General features: G+C 35.4%; 1 protein-coding gene across 1 annotated transcript; it reads left to right on the forward strand.

Moving 5' to 3' along the window:
- Nucleotides 1-14084: 14084 nt before the first annotated feature.
- Nucleotides 14085-15715, forward strand: LOC149538728 (uncharacterized). Its single transcript, XM_089800062.1, has 6 exons — nt 14085-14292; nt 14374-14532; nt 14607-14690; nt 14763-14888; nt 14971-15069; nt 15167-15715. The coding sequence occupies exons 1-6, from the start codon at nt 14196-14198 to the stop codon at nt 15244-15246; spliced, it is 645 nt and encodes a 214-aa protein (XP_089656188.1). The 5' UTR covers nt 14085-14195; the 3' UTR covers nt 15247-15715.
- Nucleotides 15716-26198: the final 10483 nt, after the last annotated feature.

Raw genomic sequence — 26198 nt, forward strand, 5'->3', positions numbered from 1 at the left:
CATCTTTACAATACTTATAACTCCAGCAAGGTGGCATATGGGGCCCATAACACCCATATGGCATCCCTCTCCTACTCTAGGAGAGACTCTCACCCAACACATTCCCTATGCACCCCTTACCCTCACAAGGCTCTCTTTCCCTCCCAAGAGATGAGACTCACCTTGTCACACCCAAAATAGAAAACTGCAACAAGAACATATGAATTCACAACACAAAGTAAATCACAATACACACATACACCAAAACTGAAACATGATCCCTCAACCTTACACAACACAACATTACAACACACCATATTACAACTACATTACAGAAAACTCACATGCATAACACAATAAAAATAATCTACTTGACAACAAGCTTTCATAGCAAGGGTACATAAGGTTACCAACCTGGTTTCCAAGCAAATTTGAGCTCCCTCTCTTTTTACCAGCAAACCTCCTCCTAAGCTATCTTCTTCTCCTTGTTTTTCCCTTTTCCAAAATTTACCCCACTTAGATTCTTTTTCCAGATCTATCCAAAAATTCTCCCCCAAGAACTCTCCAACCAACTCTCCCTAAAGAATGTTTTCTTTTGATGCTTAAGTTTCCAAATTCGGCCAACTTGGGAATCCACAATTTTGGGTGCTCTTTTCAATGCCTAGGGAAGCTTATAATACTTAAAAATGCCCCTACCCCCTAGGTATATCATATGGGCTTTAAAATAAGACCTCAAACTACCCCTAGGGATGGTGTAAACCTCCTAGAAATTCACAAAAGGTGTGCATTCGACCTAGCATGGAAAGAATCCCTCTTGGACCCATAAATAAACCTAGGGAAAAGAAATCCTACCAAACCACTCCTTGGTTCACTCAACCACCTACCATCCCACTAAGCATGCTACAAAGGAGAACATGTGTCAAGTGACACCACAATACACACAATACACTTGGCAAGCCATCAAGAAAAAACAAATTTACTTTTATAGAATCACAATAATACACACAAATTGGTTTTACAAATAAAATACAAGGGTAAAAAGGTTATACCCTCCTTAGGGTTAACCTTGGTTTTTTCCAAACACCTAGCAAGGTTCTCCATAAATCCATGGGCTTCTTTCCTGCACACTTATTGCAAATATCAGTAGTCCAAGAATAAGGTGATAAAATGATAATGTAAATATAAATCACATAGATTCTATCATCAATGAATAACATAACTAATATGAAATATGTATTTCCATTCATATCACATTACACACTTCACATTTGTAGCAATTCTCTAATCTAGATAGTAAAACATTATGATCATTTATTCTTACAGAAAATTATGGAATTAATCTACCTTAAGCAATGCATCAAATATAATATAAGTATACAATTCTAGTTTATTCAAATGATACATGAATTCTTAATGTTACTCTAAATATGCTAAGACATGATAATCTAGCACCATATGGAGACCACAATTCAAAAATCAAACATTCACTTGAGTATAACATAAGCTTTAATCATGACATATGGATCATCAAGAAGGTAAGTAAGCATATCTGAATAACATCATAAAAACTACTTAGAATATTAGTGTCCTAGTAACATCATAAGGAATCATCATATAGCCTAATGATATAGGTATCAATGTCCCAATAACATAACATGAAATAAAATAGTCTAAGGATCAAAATATCAATGTCCATAGTGGTTAATAACGTGTCATCTAGAGTCTAACTATCAAATTCCAAAAGAAACAAAATGTCAATAGTGCTATGATGGTCGGGGCGGGACATGACATCCTCAAACCCTAAAGACCAAGCTGTTCTCCATTTGGCTAGTGCTAATCAACAGAGTAACAAACCAAGATATCAAGAAAGGTCTAAAGGAGAGAAACGTAACTTTACACAATTAGGTGAGACATATGAAGAGATATTCACAAAGCTCCTTGCATGTGATCTTATGCACCCTTATGATGCTACAAAGTTCTACATACCTGAAGTTAAGCCATGGTGGTGGGATGAGAAGGCTTATTGCAAGCTTCATAATGGCATTGGACACAATATTGAAAAATGTGGGAGATTCAAGCATATTGTTCAAGATCTTATTGAGAATGGAAAGCTTAAAATAGATGGACTAAATACCAATGCTGATCACACAACATTCGAAGAGCCTTTGCCCAAGTATGAGAAAGTGGAAGCTTCCCAACCTAAGATTGGCAGGGCTGCAATCAATTATACTTATTCAAATGCAGAAAATGTTGTCAATATGCTTGAGGTTGTGGAAGAAAGTGTCAACATGATGGAAGATAAAGATCCCAATGGTTATAATTTAAATTTGAACTCTCCTACCTTTGGCGAAAAACCTATTTTGGTACTAAGGGGTGCTCACTCTAGAGAGTCATCTCAAGGTCCCATTGTCATTAGAGGACCCAATTCAAACCAGTCAAGTAAACCTAAGCAAGTGTCTTCCCAAAGTCTCAATGTTGTTACGCGAAGTCAAGGTCCCCTTGTTATCAAAGGACCTAGTTCAAACCAACCAAGTAAGCCAAAACAAGTGCAATACAAGAATGTTCCTTCAAAACTAGTGGTTAATCCCAAGTCAAATTATAATCTTGTTGATCAATTACAAAGAAATCCTACTCAGATTTCAATCTTTGATCTTTTAGAGTTGTCTTCGAGACACAAGTAGGTCCTTGAGGATGCTTTGTGCATGGCAAACGTACCCAATAATTTAGACATTGGTCAATTCTAGAACATGGTTAATCATATTGCAAGCCCTCATTATCTTTCCTTTTCGGAGGAAGATGATAAATCTTTGAGCCATCTACACAATCTTGCCCTTCATATTGAGGTTATGATACATAGGACCCGTGTTAGGCATGTGTTGATAGATGGGGGTGCTGGGCTTAATATTTGTTCTTTAAGTCTTTTAAAGACATTGGGTTATTCTGAACATGTTATTGATAGAAAAAGAAAGATTACTATCAAAGCTTATGATGAGGCAGAGAGAAGTTCAAAGGGGTTGGCTGTCTTTTCTATTAGGATTGGCCCTGTGGAAAAAGATGTTTTATTCCAAATAGTTGATGTTGGGCCCCTTGCATACACAATTTTGCTTGGTAGACCATGGATTCATGATATGCAAGTAGTACCATCTACTTATCATAAGTGTGTTAAGTTTCCTTACAATGGAATAGAGATATGTATTCCTGGGGATAACACTTTGTCTATCAACTCGATTTTAGCAAGTGCTCATGTTCCCCTTAATAGACAAGCAGATGATTTTAATGCAATTTTAGTTGATTGCAAGAACAAGTTTAAGTCCAAAGACCTTGGAATGGGGGGGTATCAACTTAACTCCCTCGCTGCATTACCGGTTTCACCTAGGTCTTATGGTAAACCTTCACAAGAGATGAAACCTTCCTCTTCAGCTATGAAATTATTTGACACATTCGTATAGTCATCAGTGCCTATTCAAGATGAGAAAGAAGATGTTGTTGTTAAAGATTAGATTTATAGAGAAGAGAAGTATATGCACAATGAAGATTTCACTCCTTCACCTAATGCTTATGGAAGAGGGTATTCTTTTGTTAAGAAAATGGGTTATCCTGGACATGGTCCTCTTAGTAATAGATTGGATGCTAGAGCTAAACCGCTTGATCATCAACTTTTTGGATGCAAGTCGAAGAAGTCAGTTAGCCTAGGGTATGTGGATCATAGTAAGAATGTTGCTTCTATCCTTGATAAGTCAGATAGTGAAGAAGAACAAGAATACATACCTAATTCAGAAAACCAACAAGATATGTGTGAAGATTGGGTCCCTTCTACTAATCTCCTTTGGGGAGATTTAGATAATCTAGTATCTCATGAGACAATTGCCAATTTAGAACAAGAAAGTGTGATTCTTGATAGTATTGAAGCTTCCACATCCAGACATCCCAAGCATTCATGGTGTAAGCATTCTAGTCGAGATTTTGAAACAGATTCCAACGAGTATGAACGGGATTCTTTCTCAGAATCTTCCACAATTGATATGGATGTTGATGTTTTTCATACATATAGTTCTCAACCTAAGTTATTTAATGAGTCACATGTAGGACTAGAGGATTTGAACTCACATGTTGCCTTAGTGGATGATTCTTCACTTTTGAGCATGAATCTTGATTTGGGTAGTTTAGGAAGTTACTTGACAGACTTTAAATCTTCAATCACTAGAGATATCATCCATATTCACAATCTTGAACCTATCATTGATTTATCCCTTGTTCATCCTGACCTAATTGATTGGTCCCAATGCAACCAAGAACCTGAAATCTTAACATTTCAAAATGACTATGAAATAGCCTGTTATTTGAATGCCATTGAACCTGTAGTCTCTTCCACTAGTGAACCAGCTGCTAGTATGACAGAGCCAAATATCAAGTACCTTAGTCACAAAATAAAGAGAAAAAAGAAAGAAAAAGAAAAGGAGTTCTGATGGCGAAAACCACTATGTGGTGGTGTCAGAACCAAAAAAAGTAAAAAGAAAGGACGTATCCAAGGGTGAAAACCTCTCTGAGGCACCTAAGGATGAGGTACTTGATTCTCTTCCTAGTTATTTTCAAGATAGATCTTCAGCACTTATTGAACCAACACAAGCAATTAATTTGGGTACGGACAAAGTTCTGCAAATGGTACATTTGGCTAAGTCTTTGTCATCACAAGAAAAAGAAACCTATACTAAATTCTTACAAGAAAAGAAGATTAATTTTGCATGGACTTATTCAGATATGCCAGGGTTGGACACTAATCTTATTATGCATCACTTATACATAGCTCCAGGTGTTAAACTACTTAAGCAAAAATTGAAAAAAATGCATCCTCACATAGCTCTCTTAGTCAAGGCAGAATTAGAGAAACTTCTTGGTGCAAAATTCATAAGAGATATTGCCTATGCCGAATGGATATCAAACATTATACCAGTTTCAAAACACGACAAAATCATTCGAGTTTGCACAGATTTTAGAGATGTTAATAAAGCATGCCCAAAAGATGATTTTCCACTTCCTAGTATAGACATGATAGTGGATATGACCGCAGGTTATGAGATTTATTCCTTAATGGATGGTTTTTTTGGATATAATCAAATTAAGATAGCTCCTGAAGACCAAGAAAAGACTGCATTTGCTTGTGCATGGGGTACCTATTGTTGGAATGTTATGCCTTTTGGATTAAAAAATGTAGGGGCTACCTATCAACGAGCTATGACAACTATTTTTCATGATATGATGCATAAAAACATGGAAGATTATGTGGATGACACCTTGGCCAAGTCTAAGAAAAGAGATACACACTTAGATGATTTAGAAGTCATTCTAGATCATATGGAACAATTTCAACTAAGGTTAAATCCTAAAAAGTGTGCATTTGGAGTCACCTCTGGCAAATTACTAGGATTCATTATTTCAGCAAAAGGGATAGACGTGGATCCTGAAAAAGTTCAAGCAATTGTGGATATGCCACCTCCTAAAAACATTAGTCAAATGAGGAGTCTTCAAGGACGTCTTCAATCTATAAGGAGGTTTATTTCACAGTTGGTAGATAGAGCTCAACCTTTCAACAAAAACTTACATAAAGAAGTCAAATGTATATGGAATGATGAATGTCAACAGAGCATGGACCAGATCAAGAAATACTTGGCAAATCCTCCTATTTTAATGCCTCCTATCCTAGGGAAACCACTTATCCTATACATTTTAGCGACAAAATTTTCCTTGGGGGCATTATTAGCTCAACTTGATGAACATGGGAAAGAAAGAGCAATTTATTACATTAGTCATACTCTTGTTTCACATGAGGTTAATTACACTAGTATTGAGAAAGCTTGCCTCACAGTTGTGTTTGCTTCCCAAAAGTTGCGACATTATATGCTTGCACACACTATACACCTCATAGCAAAAATAGATCCACTCAAGTACTTACTATGTAAGCCTGCCCTCACAGGTAGACTTGCTAAATGGATGATGATCCTTTCAGAGTTTGACATAGAGTACATTGAGCATAAAGCAATCAAAGGACAAGCCATAGCAGATCAATTGGCTGATTTCCCACTACAAGATGATGCACCTATTCAAGTTGATTTCCCAGATGAGCACCTCATGTATATGACTGAAAGAACATGGAAGATGTTCTTTGATGGGTCCTTTATGAAAAGTGGTTCAGGAGTTGGTGTGTTGTTTGTTTCTCCTCATGGGTACACAATTCCTAAATCTTACAAGCTATTATTTCCATGTACAAACAATATTGTTGAATATGACACTTTAACAAATGGACTTAAAATGGCCATATAATGGAGAATTACAGAGTTACACATCTATGGAGATTCACAGCTGATAATCAACCAAGTCAATGACGATTGTCTAACAAAAAATGATAAATTGGTACCTTACAAGAAAATGGTTGATTCCTTAAGACTCTACTTCACATTCATCTCATTTCAACAAATCTCACGAATAGAAAATAAGGCAGCTGATGTGATGGCTACACTTGCTTCACTTCTTCAATTAGAGCAACATGAATCAAGATTTGAATTCCTTGTGGAAGAGCTACATCATCCTATCTATGATTCTCAAGAAAGTCATGTTATTTGTACCCTTGTTGGCCATGAGTCATCTCGTTATGGTGCCATTTACTCATACATTCATGATGAAATTATACCTGAAACCTTTAATCGATTTGAATGTAGAAACCTTATTCAAAATGCCTCTCGTCATTCCCTTATCTCTGGTGATTTGTATAGGAAGGGTCTAGATGGAACACTTCTTAGATGCTTAGAAAAGGATGAATCTAATCAAGCATTAGTTGACATCCATGAGGGTATTTTTGGGGGGACATTCTAATGGTCTTTCCATGGCTCGAAGATTGCTTAGGGAAGGATACTATTGGTCCACAATGCAGATTGATGCAGTAGCTTTCGCAAAGTCATGTGAAAATGTCAAAAACATGGTAACTTGATACATACTCCAAGTAGGGAGCTCATTCCTTCTATTTCTCATTGGTCATTTTAGCATTGGGCCTTTGATCTTGTTGGAAAAATTCATCCCAACTCATCATCTGGACACAATTTTATTATCACTACCACTGATTATTTCACTAAATGGGTAGAAGCTATCCCGCTTTCTGTTGCCTCAGGTAAGGCAGTTTCTCTATTTATTTTGAATCATATTATCTGTAGATATGGAGTGCCTTCTGAGATTATCACTGATAATGGAGGTCAGTTTAAAAATAAGGACCTTAAGCAACTCTGTAAGAAGTTCAAGATAAAACAACATTGGTCCTCTATTTATTTCTCGCAAGGAAATGGTCAAGCATAAGCATCAAACAAAACCATTCTTAAAATCTTGCATAGAACAGTTCATAAGAATGGTAGAGATTGTCATTTACAAATAAATCCAGCTTTGTAGGCCTATAGAACGAGTATTTGCACTCCTGCTGGGACTACTCCTTTTTCCCTTACATATGGTGCTGAAGCAGTGTTACCTTTAGAGGTTGAGATTCCTTCACTTAGAATTTCCCTCAAAGGTCTAGTTTCAGATGAAGACTATTGTGCCATGAGACTAAGAGAGTTAGAACTTCTAGATGAGAAACGACAAGCATCATTTGACCATATGAGGGTCTATCAAAAGTGTATGTCAAAAGCATTTAACAAAAAGGTTCAACCTAGAGAGTTCCAAGTGGGAGATCTTGTCCTATGTGTGAATCATAAGAATCAATAGAATAGAGATCAAAAGGGTAAGTTTGAACCTAATTGACTTGGACCTTACATTATCACAACAGCTTTTGGTTCTGGTGCGTATTTACTATCTACAATAGAGGGAGAGCAGCTCCCTGATCCTATAAATGTCTTGCACTTGAAGAAGTTCTATCCATAATGCCCATTCTATCTAGGGGCATCTTTGTATATATTTATTGATCCTGAAAAAATAAAAATAAAAATTGATATATTTCAAAAATCCAAAAAAAATGATATATTGTAAAAAAGTCTAAAAATTGAAAAATGTCTTGAAAAAAATGATCTTCTTAGTGACAACCTAGCAATTGGAACTTTGATGTATCTCCAAAAAAATTATATATTCCAAAAATTCAAAAAAAAAAAAAAAAAGTGCCTTGGTGAAAACCTGGAAACAGGTGCCTTGTGCAAAAATACAAAAAAATTATAAAAAGTCTTGAAAAAAAAAAGAAAAAAGAAAAAAAAAAGAACCCAAGTGGTGAAAACTTGGAAACGGGCACCTTGTTAGCAAAAATACAAAAAAATTATTAAAAGTCCTGAAAAAAAAAGAAAAAAGAAAAAAAAAGAACCCAAGTGGTGAAAACCTGAATAGGCGCTACTTGAGGCCTTTGCACCCCTATTTCTTAGCGCATGTCCTCGACAGTTAGCCTTTCTCTATCATGCCTTGTCCTTGTTGCTTTGGTTTGGAATTGGTCTTTGTCTAGGGGGCATAACTATGTTAGCTTTGGTCTCTTGGATGTTTTAGTCTTTAGGACACCTCACAAACGGTGTTTTTCAACACCACCCCAATTGTATTTTTCAATACAACCTTTGACATCGAGTGTTTTTCAACACTTATTGGTTTGGTCTTACCCAGTATCATCATGTGATCTTCCCTTCCTGCAAGCATTTGATCCTTATCCTCCAAACTCAGTATCATTTAACACACTTAAATTTTAAACACAACACTTAATGCTTGACTTATGTCATGATTTTTTTCTTTGTGTGCTGAGTATTATTGATTTTTGTTGAGTGTCCTTGTCTGATAAGCCTCTCCATGATGCATCGCTAGAGGACTTCGGGCATGGGACATGTTTTTATTTGTTTTTTGCTTGCGAATGTGGTCTTGAAACTCTAGAGTGTCTCTTGTTATCCCCTTGAAATGCTTAGGAGATTTGAGGCATCATCCTTGATTGTTTTTGCACAACTGTTCTTATGGTCATCTTGGCATCTATGCCTTGATGCGAACATGGTTTTGCTACATTAAATTGGGTAAGCTAACATCGAAGTCATCTTGACCTTTATGTCTTTGATGCTTATGTTAGAATCTTTCCACATTCCAATCTGATATAAATTACATTCATATCTTCATAGTTGCACTTGTGACTAGTGGTGATTGTGTGATTTTTGATGTCCATTAATAATGGCCCAATGATGAAAATAAGTTCTTTTACATTCTTTAATGAATGATGAACACAAAAATCCTATGTTACAGTTGCTCTTTTGCAAGTACACCTTTGCATTTTCATGTAGCTTGCATTATTAGACTTCATATTAGTTTGCATTTTTAGGCTACATTATGAGTTTGAGAGGGTTCTCCCTTCATCTTTATTGTGGACTTTTAATCAACCGTGGTCATGTTTTGATCTTCATTTCCTTATTTTCTTTCGTGATCTCAATCAAAATTTCCATCTTAAATAGTTGATTGATTTTGGGGCATTTTTTTTTCTTCCTTTTGTTTCTTTCCATATCTTCCAAACTCCTATCTTCCATTTTCTTTTTCCCCCACTTCTTTTCTTGTAGATCACCTTTGGGGCATAATATTTCTTGCTTGATCTACCTTAGTTCTGTGATTTTATATCTTTCATCTTACATCAAGAATTTTATCTTTTGTTTGATTTGATCAAATTTACCAATTTATTGTTTCTCCTCTATCTCATTTTGATTTCAATCACGAGGGGGTAGTAATTATCAACTTCAATCCTTGATTCAGATTTATCAATTTTATCTTCGACTTTTTCAAGTCAAAATTTATTTGCATTGTTTGTCCTGATGTGTTCCCGAGTTGACCACACATCTGGGTTGTTTTGTGATCCCAAATTGACCTCACACTTCAATTTCTTTCTTTGACTACATGTATTCCCAAATTGATCACACATTAGTCAAAGAGGGCAAATGTATGCACCCTAAAATGGTCGCCTAGACTATGGGCTCCATTATTCAATTTATCAATTATCAAATTTCTTGAATCAATGATTTGCAATATTTTATTAAATCAATTCAAATCAATTTCTTTGATCAAATTCAATTTGTTTTATTTCTAAGGTTGATCATTTTATCCTAAGTCTTATTTAATTAAAAGAACTTGCTCTCTTTTAATTAAATAAAATAAGTCCTCGTTTAATTAAAAGAAAACTTCTCTTTTAATTAAATAGTTCATCCACATTTAATTAATTAAAAGAAAAACCTCTCTTTTAATTTAATTAAATATTTCCTATTTAATTAAAAGAACTTGCTCTCTTTTAATTAAATAAAATAAGTCCCCATTTAATTAAAAGAAAACCTCTCTTTTAATTAAATAGTTCATCCACATTTAATTAATTAAGAGAAAAATCTCTCTTTTAATTTAATTAAATATTTTCTATTTAATTAAAAGAACTTGCTCTCTTTTAATTAAATAAAATAAGTCCCCGTTTAATTAAAAGAAAACTTCTTTTTTAATTAAATAATTCATCCACATTTAATTAATTAAGAGAAAAACCTCTCTTTTAATTTAATTAAATATTTCCTATTTAATTAAAAGAACTTGCTCTCTTTTAATTAAATAAAATAAGTCTCCATTTAATTAAAAGAAAACCTCTTTTTTAATTAAATAATTCATCTACATTTAATTAATTAAGAGAAAAACCCCTCTTTTAATTTGATTAAATATTTCCTATTTAATTAAAAGAACTTGCTCCCTTTTAATTAAATAAAATATCCCACTTAAATCTCTTTTTGATGAAAAAGGAGTTAAAACAAATAAAAAATTAAATAAATCTTTTATCTACACTTAATATAGGACTTATCTTCATCGTTTCTCCACTTTCTTCTCAACCACTCCACTTTTCTCATTGGTGGATCTTTAGTTCACATGGATCATTATTTCTCCACCCTTGATTAAATCTTTTTCCTCTCAATCTAGATCGTCCAATCTTCTTTATAAGGGAGAGTCCTCTCGTCATTTTTGAAAGACCCATTATTATGCTATTGTTATGTTGCAGGTTTGGAAAGTGATTTTTGAAGGAGTTTTGAATATTAAAGCTTTTGTGGAGAACTTCTATCTTCTTGTCTCATTCTCTCTTGCATCCATGGTTTCCACCATCATGATCCATACTTTGATTTTTATGTTAGCTTAGATCTTGCATTGATATATTAGATTTTGCTTTCATAGATTAGATCTGCATTGTTATTTCTTTTCATAGATTATATTTCATTTCTTGCATTGTTTTGCATTGTTATCATTTAGATTAGTTTTTTTTCATTTTCATTTGCATGCATATTAGATCATTGAATCTCTTGTTTCATGGTGTATTTGTATGGGCACAAACTAGGTCAGACTGAGGGCCTCCATTACAAACCCCTATACTCCATGAATAGGGAGCTATGAGTTGCCATTCGAGACCTCATTTTTGAGAAATCTTGAATATAATGACTCATAGAAGTGTGCTCACATTTTAGGCCTACAACTACGACTCCCTTAACCACATCAGAAACGTCATACATAAAGAAAATATACACACACACACCATACAAATATAGTATGAGGTAAATATCCACAAGAAAACCCATATGATAATCCATCTAACTAATCATCATCAGTAACTAAAATCATTGTAATAATCATCATCATGCATACATGAAGTAAATAGTAACAAGTAGTCTCATCATAAAATCAACCTAATATGAAACAATATTTGATAATCTAAAAGATAATGCTACTAATCATCAAGCATAAAATTGGCCTAAAAGAGTTTGGCAATAATAGCAAAATGTAAACTAGGGGCAAGCACTACATAAAGCATGAAATGAGAGATTTCTTTAAAATAAGAGTAAGAGTGCTAGTGTCAAAGAAACTATTGAGTATGCAATGCAAGAGTGAAACTATGCTAAGATGAGATGCACAATGCAACTAAACTAAGCAAATGAGAGTATTACCAAGCCATTCTAATTAAACTGGGTGCACTGTGCTATAACAAAGGAAGTTAAGCTATTGCAAATGAATCTAAACTAGGATGAGAATGCAAGAATGAGACAAGAAGATGAAATTTCTTCACGAATGCTCTAAGAAAACCTATAAGTAAACCTGCAACATAAGATTAGCTCAAAATTGGGATCCTTAGAGAAGGAGAGAGCTCTCCCTTGTAAATGTGTACGAACGGTTGAGATCAAGATCAAAAAGTGGATGATCAAGGGTGAAAGTTGACGATCATGATTCATGTGCACGATCATGTCAACCAATGAGAAAGAGTTGACTTTTCATGTCAGACAAAGTCTTTTCTTTTAATTTGTAAATAGGAAAAAGAGTTTATGTGTGCACATTGAGTGGGTTAGAAGAATGACTTGTCTTTCATTTAATTAAAAGGAGACATGTTCTTTTAATCAAACATGGACTTAGGGTATCATAGTCAAACTATAGGTTAAAATCAAATAAATTAATTTTTAGTAATTTGGCCTAGATTAAATAATTTAGCCAAAATGCTAAGAAGGGGGCTAGTAGTTTAGATGACCATTTTTAGGTGATTCCACATCTCAACTTACTAAATTTCTATCTATGTTTAACATCTTCTATAAACTTAGATCTTTCTCAAACTTTGTCTAATGACATTTCAATTTATCACAAATTTAATCATGTTCAACATTTACTATAAACTACATCTTTCTAATGCAATTTTATTTAATAAAATCTCAAATTAATAATTTATAATCCTATTTAGCATTTCCTATTACATTATGATAACATCTCAACTTAATTAATAATTTGTTTAAGCATCTACTATAAAATTTCACCCTTCTCATGCTTTATCTAATAAAATATCTACTTAAAAAAAATAACTTTTATTTAGCATCTAATATAAACCTACATCCTTTCTATAAAATTCAATTGAAACACAGAGAATTCCAAAAGCTCAAACTAATAACCATTTAACCAACAAGTATTCAATAACATACCTAAACCATCTCCCGTGTCAAAACAATTAATAAAAAAATCACCTTCCAAATCAACATAGATGAATACCATGAATCTTTACAATGACAAAAATTGTCCAAAAAGACATACAAGTGGTAAAACGACTATCACATCCATGCTCCTCATACTTCACAATAGATTGCCTTGATACATCGTAGGCTATGTGTAGCCATTTAAGCATAAGATCTGACTACCCTTATCAAATCTTTCACCTCGATCCCATATACTATTTGGTCTTGGTTGGTGAAGTTGAAAAGTTCTGAATGAATTATCAAAAATCATGTATTAGCTCCAACATTATATAAGATGAGGCTAGGCCTATGTCTAGACAAATTCAACAAAATAGATACTTGCAATCCTTGATTCTTGACTGGGGAGGTTTCAACTTTAAAGCTTATACTCCCATGCTAGATAATGAAAATTCTTTCTAAAGACCTTCACTTAACTAATGTGCTAACAAAGGCTACCACACTCTATCTAACCTTCATCTATGAAACACAACTAGATGGAAGAACAAGTCTTGTAATCAAAATATATTCTCAAAGAAAAAACTTAAAAAAAAGAAAGTAGGGGAAAGAACCCAGTAGTTGCCTTGACTAACTTTGTGCACCTATAGTTCCTACCTGTATGTCAAAATTTGTCGATTTTTCCTATGAATCTCTGTAGGTGAGTGAAGAGCTTAAAACTAACCTTTTGACTTTCCCGCATTTACAGAGCTCTTTGTAGAACTCATATAGTGTGAAGCGGTCTAAAAATACCATTTTAAAATGTTCACCCAATACCACCACTAAGACCCATTTGGTATGTTTGTGTACAGATATATAAGAGTTTTTTTTGGACATTAATTAACAAGAAATGTAACATTTAACATGACAACATGTGTATAGAGACTTCAAGTAGCTTGCTTCCTCTACTAGACCTTGGTACCCTGTAGTTAGAGTGTGTTACATAAGGAATCCCATATATTGCTTGAGCCTTTTTGGAGATCTTCCATTTCATCCCCAAAAAATATCTAATATTTCAAGCCTTTGAGACCAGTCAACTTAAATAGGTGTGGGTAGGGGTGCATTTAAAAAGTAGGGAAAGGGGCCCCGTTTGACACAAGTAAACTAATAAAGTCAGTTGCCAACTACTTCAATAACGCCTAACTACCTTCATGAAAGCCTTTAATACGCCACTTTCCACAAATAACAGATAATCCCTCACGAACCCTCTTTCCAGTCGAATGACAGTCTCTGCACCTCGTCGCCATGGCCGGATTGCCGTCGCGCCTTTCAATTCCTTTCTTCGCCTTCGCCTTCGCCTTCGCCTTCATCACTGCCGTTGCAGCTCTTCAGAACGATTCAGGTATCAAATCATCCAATTGTCCAATCTTTACCCTGAGAAATTTGCATACTTTGCTTACAATGGAAGGGCTGTGGAATGCAGGGCTGTGCAAAATAGTGAATTGTGGCAAAGGAAGATGCAATCACAGAGAAAGCGATAATCTATTGGGAGTAATCTTCCCACGCTGCGTCTGCGATGACGGCTGGCGGCAGCCCTCACTCGAATTTTCTTTCCCCTCTCTCCCCTGCGTTCTTCCCAACTGTAAGTACTCTGGCTTCTCGGAACCTTTGCCGACAAATTCATGGCCGGAGTTTTGATTAGGGCAAAATTGACAGGCTCATTCGATGCAACCTGTAGCAAAGCGGCGCCGGCAACGGCACCGGCCCCTCGGCAGAGCAATTCTTCCGACCTTCTCCATCGTAAGCCCCGTGTTCATCCCCCAAATTGTTTCATTTTTTTAGGGTTTTGTTAAAAATTTCCGCTTTTTGTAGCCTGCGGGTTTCCTGTTTGTGGAGAGGGTTCTTGCCGGATGACTTCGGTTTATGGTTATGCATGTGATTGCGAGCAGGGGTACGAGAATCTTCTGAATATGACTGCAGGCCCCTGTTTCAAAGCATGTAAGATCTGTTGCCTCTTTTCGGGATTCTTAATATTTGGTTGGGACGCAGTGAATTTCGTTATAAATATCTGGATTTGCAGGTTCCATAGGCGTTGACTGTTCGCGCCTGGGCATAAGCGTGACTCAGACTCATACCCCAACCTCTTCCCCGGCGGACAGAAGTGCCAATGTTAATAATGGTACTTCATTTTTAACCCCATATCTGTTCGCAAGATTCAATCTTTGTGATAATTTTTCTAGGAGAAGACAATCTATTGATTTAAATCTCTGCTGCAGCGCAAAAGGAGACGATTTTCTGCCGGATTGCATCGCCAATTCTGAGTCTTGCCTTCCTATTTCTCTTCAGATGCGCCTGATTTGGTGCGCATTCACTTCCGGCTAGAGATTTAAAGTGATTAGGGCAGAAAAATTGGTGTGATTAGGTGAGCTATTTCACTTCACAGGTTTTATGAACCACAGCTGTATGTTTGAGAAACAGCACCAAAATAAAGCAGGGAGTGTGAGATAAGTTGTCACAACTTAGGTACGTAGATGCCTGCTGAAACACCATTTTTTGGTGTGGTTGAATCACATATTTTGAATAGCTTCGGAAGTCAAGAATGGTAGCATTTGCGTGGGGATGGGAAGAGGAATTAAAGGCAATCTTGTGGGGCGGGTGATCGGAGCACATCTTTTCTTGAGAGATTTCAAAGTTCTACCTGAATGTATTTTCCAATCTTTTATTTTCATTTGATTAATTTTATGTAATGATAGTATACACACGATTTAAATTTTGTTTGTTCTAATTAAATATATATGTGTTTAATTATTTTAATACTTTAAAAAGTATATATCTATTTAGCGTGGCCTACTATCTTAAGGTTTTATATATATATTTTTTCGTTCTGCTATCTTAGGGTTCCTTTTTTATTCTTTTTCTCTCTCTAAAATATCTAAATTTATCCATAAGAAGTGTTGGTCTACATATTCATATCATTCCAAGAGCATTGCTGAACCCTTTAAATCTCATATGGATTCTTATTTTAGTGATTGCTAAACCCATTAGATTTCATCTGTCTTATTTTAGTAATTGAGAGATATCCATGAAAGCTAGCACGAGAACTTATGTGATTTAAGAAACCCCATTACAAGTGTAGTGATGTATTTTTATACAAAATTTGAAATGATCAATGTATGTGTTTCTATAGTTTTGACTTCTAGATTTTGTGAGTAGACTTTTTGTTGTCTCCAAATGTGAAAAAAACATTTTGGAATAAGTTCTCTCACTTTTCCAATGACCCCTTTTCATCCTTAATTTAATACTCATTGCAACTTATAACTTATTACCCCCTCTACATATAGGTTGACAAATGCCTCTTGGTTAAAAGAATCTGAATTTGGTATAAATGGGTAAACCAAAATGCTAGGATTAGACATTAATATTTACAACCTTGATCTCATCAAGGTTCTTATGAAGGCACTTGTAAATATCACATCATTGACCTTCTAATAAACATAAGATGCAATAGAAATATAATCACCATTGGAAAAATAGATTTTTCTATCACTCTTGGGCCCAAGATAATCCCCACCCTCAATCATTAAGGTTAAATGATGAAATTTTAGGAGAGATCTAGGAGATCTCGAACTGTTCAAAATGCTTAAAGAATAATAATAATATTGTTGACCAGATATCAAAATTGCCTCAATTCCTACCTTTTTGAGCTATGGTTATTCTCAAAATAAGCCTCATTTCAAGCATTAAAATGGTCACTTTCTCACAAATTTTTTGAGAAATTTCACCCTTTGAATCCTCTAGCTAATCAGTAGCTTCAACTAGCACTTATCTAGGTCCCTAAGTCAAAAGTTCTTACAGGTTAATGGAAGGAACCAAAATACATATTTTCAACTTGATCATCAACTATTAACCTTTAAAAAGGTTAAAATTAATTGTCCAAAATACATATTTTCAACTTGATCATCAACTATTAACCTCTAAAAAGGTTTAAATTAATTGTCAAAACACGTATTTCACTTTGAAAGCTTAATCATTAACCTCTCCATCAAAACACGTATTCCAAAACAAATCATTAACCATTAACCTTTAAAAAAAAGAGAGGTTAATGTTCGAGTCCAAAATATGTGTTTTTAAGATGGTTAATACCTTTCAAATGATAAAGTGAAGGAAATGCAAGGTAGAGACAATGGGTAAATTCGAGTTCGCCAAGTTCTCGATTCTTTTATTGCAATATACTGAGTTAATTTCCCTCTTTGAAATTGTTGATTACAAGATACTCAAAGGATTTTCAAATAGTGACTACCTATCATCTGACAGAGGTGTAAAATCAAAATCTGAAACCATTAGATCATATTTAGATCAACTCGTGGATACCATTCTTTTCATTTTGTCCACACACGAAGGGACCATCTTCTGATGAGTAGTGAACAGGTTGGTGAAGAGGAACTTGATGCCCAACATTTCTCACCGTGGCAAATGTGAGCCCTTCATATCCTTCACTCCGCCCACCAACGGTCTGATTATTTGTGTACCATGTATACCAAGGAGTTTTAACAGGGAGTTTGAGATGAGATGAAGAGAATCTGGTTCTTGTCATTGGAACTACAACATTGGTATCACCATTGAAAACCTAGATTCTGAGGCCTCTTTTGATGAGCTCTTTGTAAATGGGAAGCATTGAGAACTATGAATCATTCTAGTGGTTGAAAAGAACATTACTACAATCAATCCAATTGTAAGGAATACCTGTGGTATTAGCATGAAGAGCTTCTTGCACATCTCTATGATTGTAATATATTAATGCATAATTTTCAGTGCAAGGACCGTACCCAACTTTCCTTTCTCAGCATGCAAATTGTTTGATATCGTTCCCTTGGATATGCACAAATTGTGTTTGTTGATGAAGACATTGAAATATTTCAGCAAATGTATTTGGCAGGTGTAAAGATGAACGCATCAATTTTTGCTAGCATTCTCCCAACATATGCTAGAACAGAAGCATTGAATCAAAGTATGAAGTTGCACAAGAAAATAATCAAAGGTGGATTTTCATCATATGTGGTGGTTGTGATTGCGCTTATAGATATGTATACAAAGTGTGGAAGGGTTCAAAAGGCGCACAAATTGTTTGACAAAATGTGTGAACGAAATGTGGTCGCATGGAATTCAATGATAGCAGGATATACACAAAATAAGTTTGCCTGGAAAATCATTGAAGCTATTTAACCAAATGCAACTGGAAGGTGTAAAGCCCAATTCTTTAACCTTTGTCAGCATTCTTTTAGCTTGTGCTAAAATTGGAACTCCATAACAAAGTAGAGAGGTCCACACAAAGATAGTCAAATATGGAATTCTATCAGATGTTGTAATCATGATTGCGATGATAAATGCTTATGCAAAATGTGGAAATATACAGAAGGAATATGAATTGTTTGACAAAATGCCTCAACAAAATGTGGTTTCATGGATAACCAAAGGCATAACACATGATCTATTTTGACAAACTAATTTAATGCTTTTGCCCGTGGCTTCCAATGGAGAACATTGGTATTTGCCATAGTCAAGGCATATTAACCATTTGATAAAATGTTTGTGCATAAGCATGATCATAGACAAAGAAAGTGAAGTGTTTGACCATCCTCCCTTCATCTTCTATCCCAAGCGGATGGAGATCAGTGACATTTGCAAGCAAAAATAAGGCACGTGAACTGTTTGGCAAAATGCTCTCATAGCTCCATCCGACAATATTAAGTGATTTTCAATTTTGCAACCTTCTCCAAATGGGAGTGTGAAATATAAGTGGATGTGCCATGAAGAACATGAGAGGTGATGTGTATGGCATGAATATCACAGTGCCTTGAAACCAAAATGGAGTTGTAACAGCGTCAAAGACATCTGATTTGTTTGATCGAATGCATTGAAGATCATATTATCACTGTTTGAAATAATGACTCAGAGATTCATAAATTTTATGAAGAATTCCTCTTGGGATTTTCTAATGATGGAAGAGTTGAATTAATGCTTGTGCAAAGAAGATAGTGCCAACTCTCTTGGGTTCCAAGTGCTAAAAAAATGCCAACTATTCCTTCTAACAATGTTCTCTATTTTGCAGATTTGAAGACATAATCCCAATTGAACTGGAAAGTTTGTGGTCTTACATAGTGGGGACTCATATCATTAAAGAAGAGGGATCCTCTTGTACATGCCATTTTTTATAATGCCAATACCTTATTTTTTATGCAATGTGATGGCTCTAATTCTCTATCTTTGTAATTGGTAACTTGTGTCGTTCTGGGGTTAATTTTAGTGAGGTTAATTAACCTCTCCAAAATTACGTATTTTGGAGGTAGTTATTAACTACAAAGAGGTAGTTCTTAACCTCTATGTCTATATAAGGAGTCATTTTTGGCTTTGTAAGGGACCTTTTTTTGGACTTTAGAAAAAGGTAACACTATGCTAAAATTTTGATCATAAGATAATTGTACACTCGAAAGTGTCCCACTCTAAACCCTTCTATCCAAACGATTCCATGAGTTGGAATGCTTGGATGCCGGCTTAGAGCTCCCTATCCATGGAGTGCAAGAGAGTATATTTCAAGAATAAGAAAGCTCTCAGATGAGCCTTAGAGATACTCTTCTTGCTAGTAAACCATGCAATGGGAGGTTCCAAAGACAAGATGCAAGAATGCAAATGTCCCAAGGAGTTCCTCAAGAATGCAATGCAACTAAAGATTAAACTAGAATGAATATGAAAAGTGCAGCTATTCTAAGCATAGATGAGAGTGTTACAATCCAAATATTAAGCTATGTGAGATAGATTATTGCAAAATAGAAGCTAAACTAACATGCAAATGAATCTAAGCTAAAATGCTATGGTATGAGAGAATGTAGACAAGAAATAGAAGTTCTCCACAAAGCTCCAAAGAAACCTATTAGAAAACCTGCAGCATAACAATATTCAAAATGAGGATCGAGGGGGAAAGCTCTCTCCTTTTTAAAGATGTATGGACGGTAGAGATCAAGATGAAGATGGTGGATGATCAATGGTGGAATTTGAAAAGAGGAGTGATCCATGTGCACACACAAATCAACCAATAGAATATAAGTTGACGTGTCATATAAGACAAAAGTCACAAAGCCTTTTCTTTTAATTGCAAAATAGAAAAAAGACTTTATGCGTGCACTTTAAATGGGTTAGAAGAATGGGGTCTTTTATTTAATTAAAAGGGGACATGTTCTTTTAATCAAATAATGAACTTAGGATAGCATAGTCAAACTATAGGTTATAATCAAATAAATTGATTATTAGCAATTTGGCTTAGGTAAGTGATTAAATTAATTTAGCCAAAATGTTGAAAAGGGGGCTAATAGTCTAGATGACCATTTTAGGTGATTACATTTGCCCCTCTTTGACTAATGCGTGATCGATCTGGGAACACATTATGTCAAAGAAAATCGAAGCCAAGTAGGTGATGATAGATATAGATATCTGATTTTGAAGAACGAAATGTAGAAAAAGATAGCAAGTCCTGAATGTAGAGCCTGATAGTGATAGTACTGAACACTAGGAAAAGATGATGTCAGAATTCAAGAAGAATGCTAACACTTAGAAAAGTGGATAGAGTGAGAGCAAGTGAGAAGATCAAACAAATGCTCCTAAGCAGTGATAGAGTATTTCTGCCCCCTCGGGATCGAAATTGAAATGAGGTAAGGGGATGCAAAAACTGGCTAGAAATGAGAAAAATAGAATATAGCAATGTCCAAGATGACAGATAGATGATTAAACCCCAAGAATGACTATAAAAAAAATTGATAAAATGCCCCAGTTTGACTAGAGTTGACCTTGAAGGATATAGCATAAAAATTAGGTCAAAACAAGTAGAAAGGTGATTTTAGACATGAAACAGTAAATTGAAGTAGATATGAAGTATGGAAATGATGAAGACATGAAGAAATGAAGATACCCCAGTGATGATTCGGAGATTAGACCTCAAAAGGTCAGCTAATTGCTTAGAAGAAAGTAGAATTTCAAAAGACAATTTTGACCATCAAGATGAACTCGAATTTGGATTTCGATCTCGAAAATGAATCTAGGATGTTGAAATTATTTAAGAGGTCAAAACTTTATATAATGTGATGATAAGATAGAAAAGATTTTAAGTGAAAGATTAAGAAGGTGAAGGACATGAACAAGAAGAAAGTAAAGAAATATATGAAAGGAGTTAGCCGATATGTCCACAAAAAGATGAAGAGAGAGCTCTCCCCATATGCAAGAATGCAAGACTAAGCTAGAAAATGAATCTAAAATGCAAGCTAATATGCAAAGTGGTTTACCAGCAAGAAGCGCATAACATTTAGACTCTTAACTTCATCATTGAGCATTTATTAGGGACATCATGAGATCATACAACCATCACTAGTATAACTATGAGGATATGAATATGATCGATATTAGATAGGTATGTGGAAATCCAATCTAAGCATCAGAGACATGTAAGTCAAGATAACTACACGATTAGATTCCCTAAGTTTAATTTAGCAAGATTACACCTGTATCAAGGCATAAGCGCCAGGATAAACCCTGAGTGCAGTCTTGCAAAACAATCAAGGATGATACATTTATAAGTCAAAGTGTTGAATAGGACAAGCATGAATGCTTACAACACTATAGACAAACAAAAGTATACCCACAAGCAGAAATCAAGAAAATATGTCCCATGCCCCCAGTCTTCTAGTCAATGACATCCTTGAAAGACTATTAGGGAGGGAACACCTGGCAAAGAAATCATCATAGACAGCACACAAAGTAGATAAAGATCAGCATAGCTCAGTCATTTAGGTGTTAAAGTGCGTGTGTGTAAGTCACTTGGCCATTTCTTCCAGACTTGATTCTGATAGTGAGAAATATCGCGACATTGGAGACCGTAGGTAAACTATCTGAAAAGTGTTGAAAAACACTTGATGTCAAGGTGGGGGAAGTGTTGAGAAACACTATGTTGTGAGTTGTCAAAGAAACCCTAATGCACAAGAATACCTCAATAGGCTAAGCAGTTGTGCCCCCAAGATGAGGACAAGAAACAATTCCAAGCTAGGAAATGTGTAGCAAAATAGGTGATTGAGACTGATAGACAGAGGTGCAAGGGTCTCAAGCAGCACCTGTTTCCAGATTTTCACCACTTGACAGATTTTTTCAGGACTTTTTTTTCAAATTTTTGTATTTTTGAATTTTTGAATTTTTTGGTGATACATCAAAGTGCTTATTGCTAGGTTTTCACTAAGATGATCATTTTTTCAGGACATTTTTTGATTTTTAGGATTTTTTCAGCATCATATATGATTTTTTGAATTTTTTAGAAGGTTTTAGAGATCACTAGTTCTCAAGCAAGATCACGTCATTTTCTCACAATGTCTAGCAAGGTATAGGACACGATGGAGCAACGAGTCAGTGGATAAGCAAAGATGGATGAAAAAAGAGTATGAAGCAAGTGAAAGTGATCCTCAAGGACTAACTCCTCAAGAGTACCCAAGCTAGGGAAAGAGGTGAAATAGTCATATGCAGCATATTTTGGATAAGCAATGGAAGTAATGAGAAAGATAGCATGTAGGATAAGCAATGAAGCCAACAAGTGAGATAGCATGAAGTGTATAGTCCAAAAGAGTAGCCATGTCAAGAGACCTATGAGAACCATGTTTCATTTATTATGATCAAGACCAAGGGGTCAACTAGATAGTATAGCAATGGGATAGAGCAATAAGAATAAAGCTCAAGATAGAGGCTATGAGTGAATGAGAGAGCACAATAGAAAATCTGATGGATAAGATAGCCAATATGCAAAGATAGCTCAACATTTTCAAGATCAAAGAGAGAAGAGGGGATAGATGGATGATGGAAGAATTACGCATGATGCCTGTTTGCCAAGTTTTCATCATGGTACTTATCCAAGGTACCACAAGATGTAGTTTTCACCATAGGATGCATTTATTTCTCTTTACTTTTGCTACCAAGGTGCCACAAAAAGTGGTTTTCACCAAGGCACATTTTCATTTTTTTTTTTTTTTTTGAATTTTTAGAAAGAGCTCAAGCTGTTTGAATTTAGATAGTGCTCCTATAGGAAAGATAAGCCATGATAAGCCAAGACCATAGAAAGGTATGCTCAAAGATGTTGATAGGGTGATGAAAGGGAAATGGTAGTAGGAAGAATATATGGAGGATAAGAGTGCATATATAGAAAGTAAGTGTAAGTTTTAGAGGATTTCATGAGGGTAGCTAAAATATTGGACAAGATCAACATTGACACACACCTTGAAGGGTATTGGAATGATGGAGGAATCATGGATGAAGTAGCTTGAGGTTTAGATGTATGAGGTGGTAGAAGAGATTTGGAAAAAAGTGGAGTGGAAGGTTTTGGAATAATTTTAGGAAGATTTTTGGAAGAAGATGGAATGGAAGCCTTTGGAAGCTTGAATGTCAACTTTGAAATATTTTCAATCTTCAAGTCTTTTAAAAGAGACTTGGGAATCCATATAGCTTTAGATTTTCCTTTGGATACTTCAAAACACATTTCTTCAATAATGGGTTTAGGAACCCATATTTTCTTTGATTTAGCTTTTTTAATAGTGGACCTTTGCAGTCTCTTTTGTGCATTCTCCTTCTTAGCATTCACATGTCGATTAGATGGGACATAGTGATCTTTCTTTTTCAATGGATTCTTATGTTTATTCTCACTTCCAAAGGACTTGGGATTTGTGGATGAATAAGATTGATATGACTGGTTTAGATGGATAGATGGGTGAAAACTCATCAAGGATGAGTGTCTTTGTTGATCTTGAGGTATGATGGAAGAGCTAGGGAATGAGCTAGGAGTGAATGTAGGAGATGGAGGAACATAAGGCCCCAATATGGATGGAAGGTTTGAATGCTTTAGCTTAGATGGATAAGGACCAAGGATAGATTTAGAAGATGCAAAGGGATAGTGGGAAGGGATATCAATATCTTTAGAGTGAGCAACATGGTCAAAGCCATCAATAGACTCATGAGTACCTTTGATAGGAACACCATTTTTAATAGAAGAACTTGAAGCTTGAGCACAATTTTGAAGTGGATGTGGAGAAGTAGAACATGAGGGGATCCTTTGATCTTGACAAGTAGCTTTGGATAGCATATGAAGAGAACTTTTCTCATAATTTTCAGTAAGCTCAAGGGAGATAATGGAAGTGGTATCTTCATCATACTTAGGAGGTGGACAAGTTATAGGATATGGAGGGGAAAAATCTTGAAAGAGATGAAAGGGTGCTTGATCTTGATCTTTCTTGACATTTATAGCTTTTTCTTTTTCAGAGTCCTCTTGACATGGAGCCACTTCTAAGGACAAGGGAGAATGAAGAGTGAATGGAGTAGTGCATAAAGGTTGAGGATGTTTAGGATTGGTAGCATGGAAAAGGTTTGCAGCCAAATGAAGGTTAGCTTGAGTTTCTTTTAGAGATAGCCCTTGAGGATACACATAGTCAATGTGGAAAGCATTAGGTTCTTTATTTGATGGAGGTATGTTGGAAAGATTTGAAGTGTTGGGAGATGCACGAGTGTTGGAAGAAGTGGAAGATGTAATGGAGCCACTACTAGACATAGGTTCATCAACATAATCTTGCTCAAGAGAAGTATCCTCAACATATGAGTCACTAGAGGTTCCAATAATTCCATTATCAATAAGATCTTGTATTTTATGTTTTAGCTCAATGCAATCTGAAGTACTATGCTCATTATGTTGATGATAAGCACAATAGATATCCAAGAATGGGTTTCCATATGAGCTAGACTTAGGTAACAGGATGATCTTATTGCCAAGAAGTTTTTGCAATGTGTCATCATAAGAATCTTCTAAGGGAGAAAAAGTTCTATTAGAAGTATCTCTACAGTCCTTTGGTTGTTTCTCAAGTGAATAGAATTCATCCATGTCTTCATTATTATCTTGGTCAAAGATAGGTTTATCATGATATTTTGGCCTAGGCTCAAAAGAGGTATCACTTGCTTGTCCTCTAAAGAGGTCTTTAGATCTAGAAGATGAAGACATTTGATGTCTTGAAGTAGAGCATGTAGACCTAGAAGAAGAGGATGACCTCAAAGAAGGTGACTCACATGCATGTAAAGACCTTAAGGAAGATTCATGTAACAATGTAATCTTCTCCTCTAACCTTTTCTCAAGTTTAGACTTCATTTTTGTCATGCGCTTAGAGAGATGAAGGTAAGAAAGATCATTTGTCTCTTCTAGTTCTTTGTATTGCACATACAGATCTTGAAACTCTTTAGTGATATGGAGGATATCATGATCATCTAGATTCAGTTGTAGTTTGGTAGCACAAGATTTAGATCCCATAGTTTTAGATGCAAAGCCAAGCATAAAAGAGCCTAGAAGATAACTTGATGTTGAAACTATAGGAGGTAGAGTGTTCACTTGCCAAGATAGTAGAGAGAGATTAAAGCGACTTGTCAAACAATATGTCCAAGAAACTTACGACATGAATGACTCAAGTCAATAGCTAGGCAAGATGCCCAAATAGCCAAATAGATAGAGCAAGCAGGGTGACAAGTGAACAACTCTCCAACCCAAGAGTGTAGTCAAGAAATCAAGGAAACCATTTCAGCAAAAGGATAACTAGCAAGCAAACATAGACCATGAAGACAAAAAGACCAAGAGCACTAAGACCAAAGAGCCACTTTAAGCATGTTCAAAAACTAGAGACATAGCAAATCAAAGTCAAATAATGAGACTCCCCTTAGCAAGCAACACAAGAAAATGTTTGCATTTGATGTTTTGACTTGGTTGACAAAGTTTGACAATAGTTGATAGCATAACAAGTTTGATGTTCAAAATTAATTTCTTTCCAAGCAAGATAGTGACACATGGAGTAGTCTTCAAACAATCAAGCAAGGGACAAAGCAACCTTGCATGATACAAGCATATGTGACGTCTCAAAAGAATTCCTTAGAATTATCGTCATGTGTATCTTCAAAAGATTTTCACAAGTATACCACATTCAAGAACACATCAAGCAATATCTACCTAGAAGTCATGGTTCATTACTCAACAACTTGGCCCACGCTTGATGCTCATTTGCCTCACACCAAGTGGTTTCCCACAAAAGATGTTGGCTTTGTCATGGAAATGCCATAAGCATAACCAAGGGAACACATATGGTGAGTGTAAATCTTGGGGTGATCCGGGTAGTCCACTAGGATCAATCCTTGCACCAAGAAGTTGAGCGGCTAAAAAAGGTAGTTACTAACTTAGGGTTTTTAGATAGGGCTTCCGTTCAT

This window comes from Cupressus sempervirens, chromosome 9 (genome assembly GCF_028749045.1).
Source record: "Cupressus sempervirens isolate cs-2001-9-10 chromosome 9, ASM2874904v1, whole genome shotgun sequence".
Lineage (NCBI taxonomy): Eukaryota > Viridiplantae > Streptophyta > Pinopsida > Cupressales > Cupressaceae > Cupressus > Cupressus sempervirens.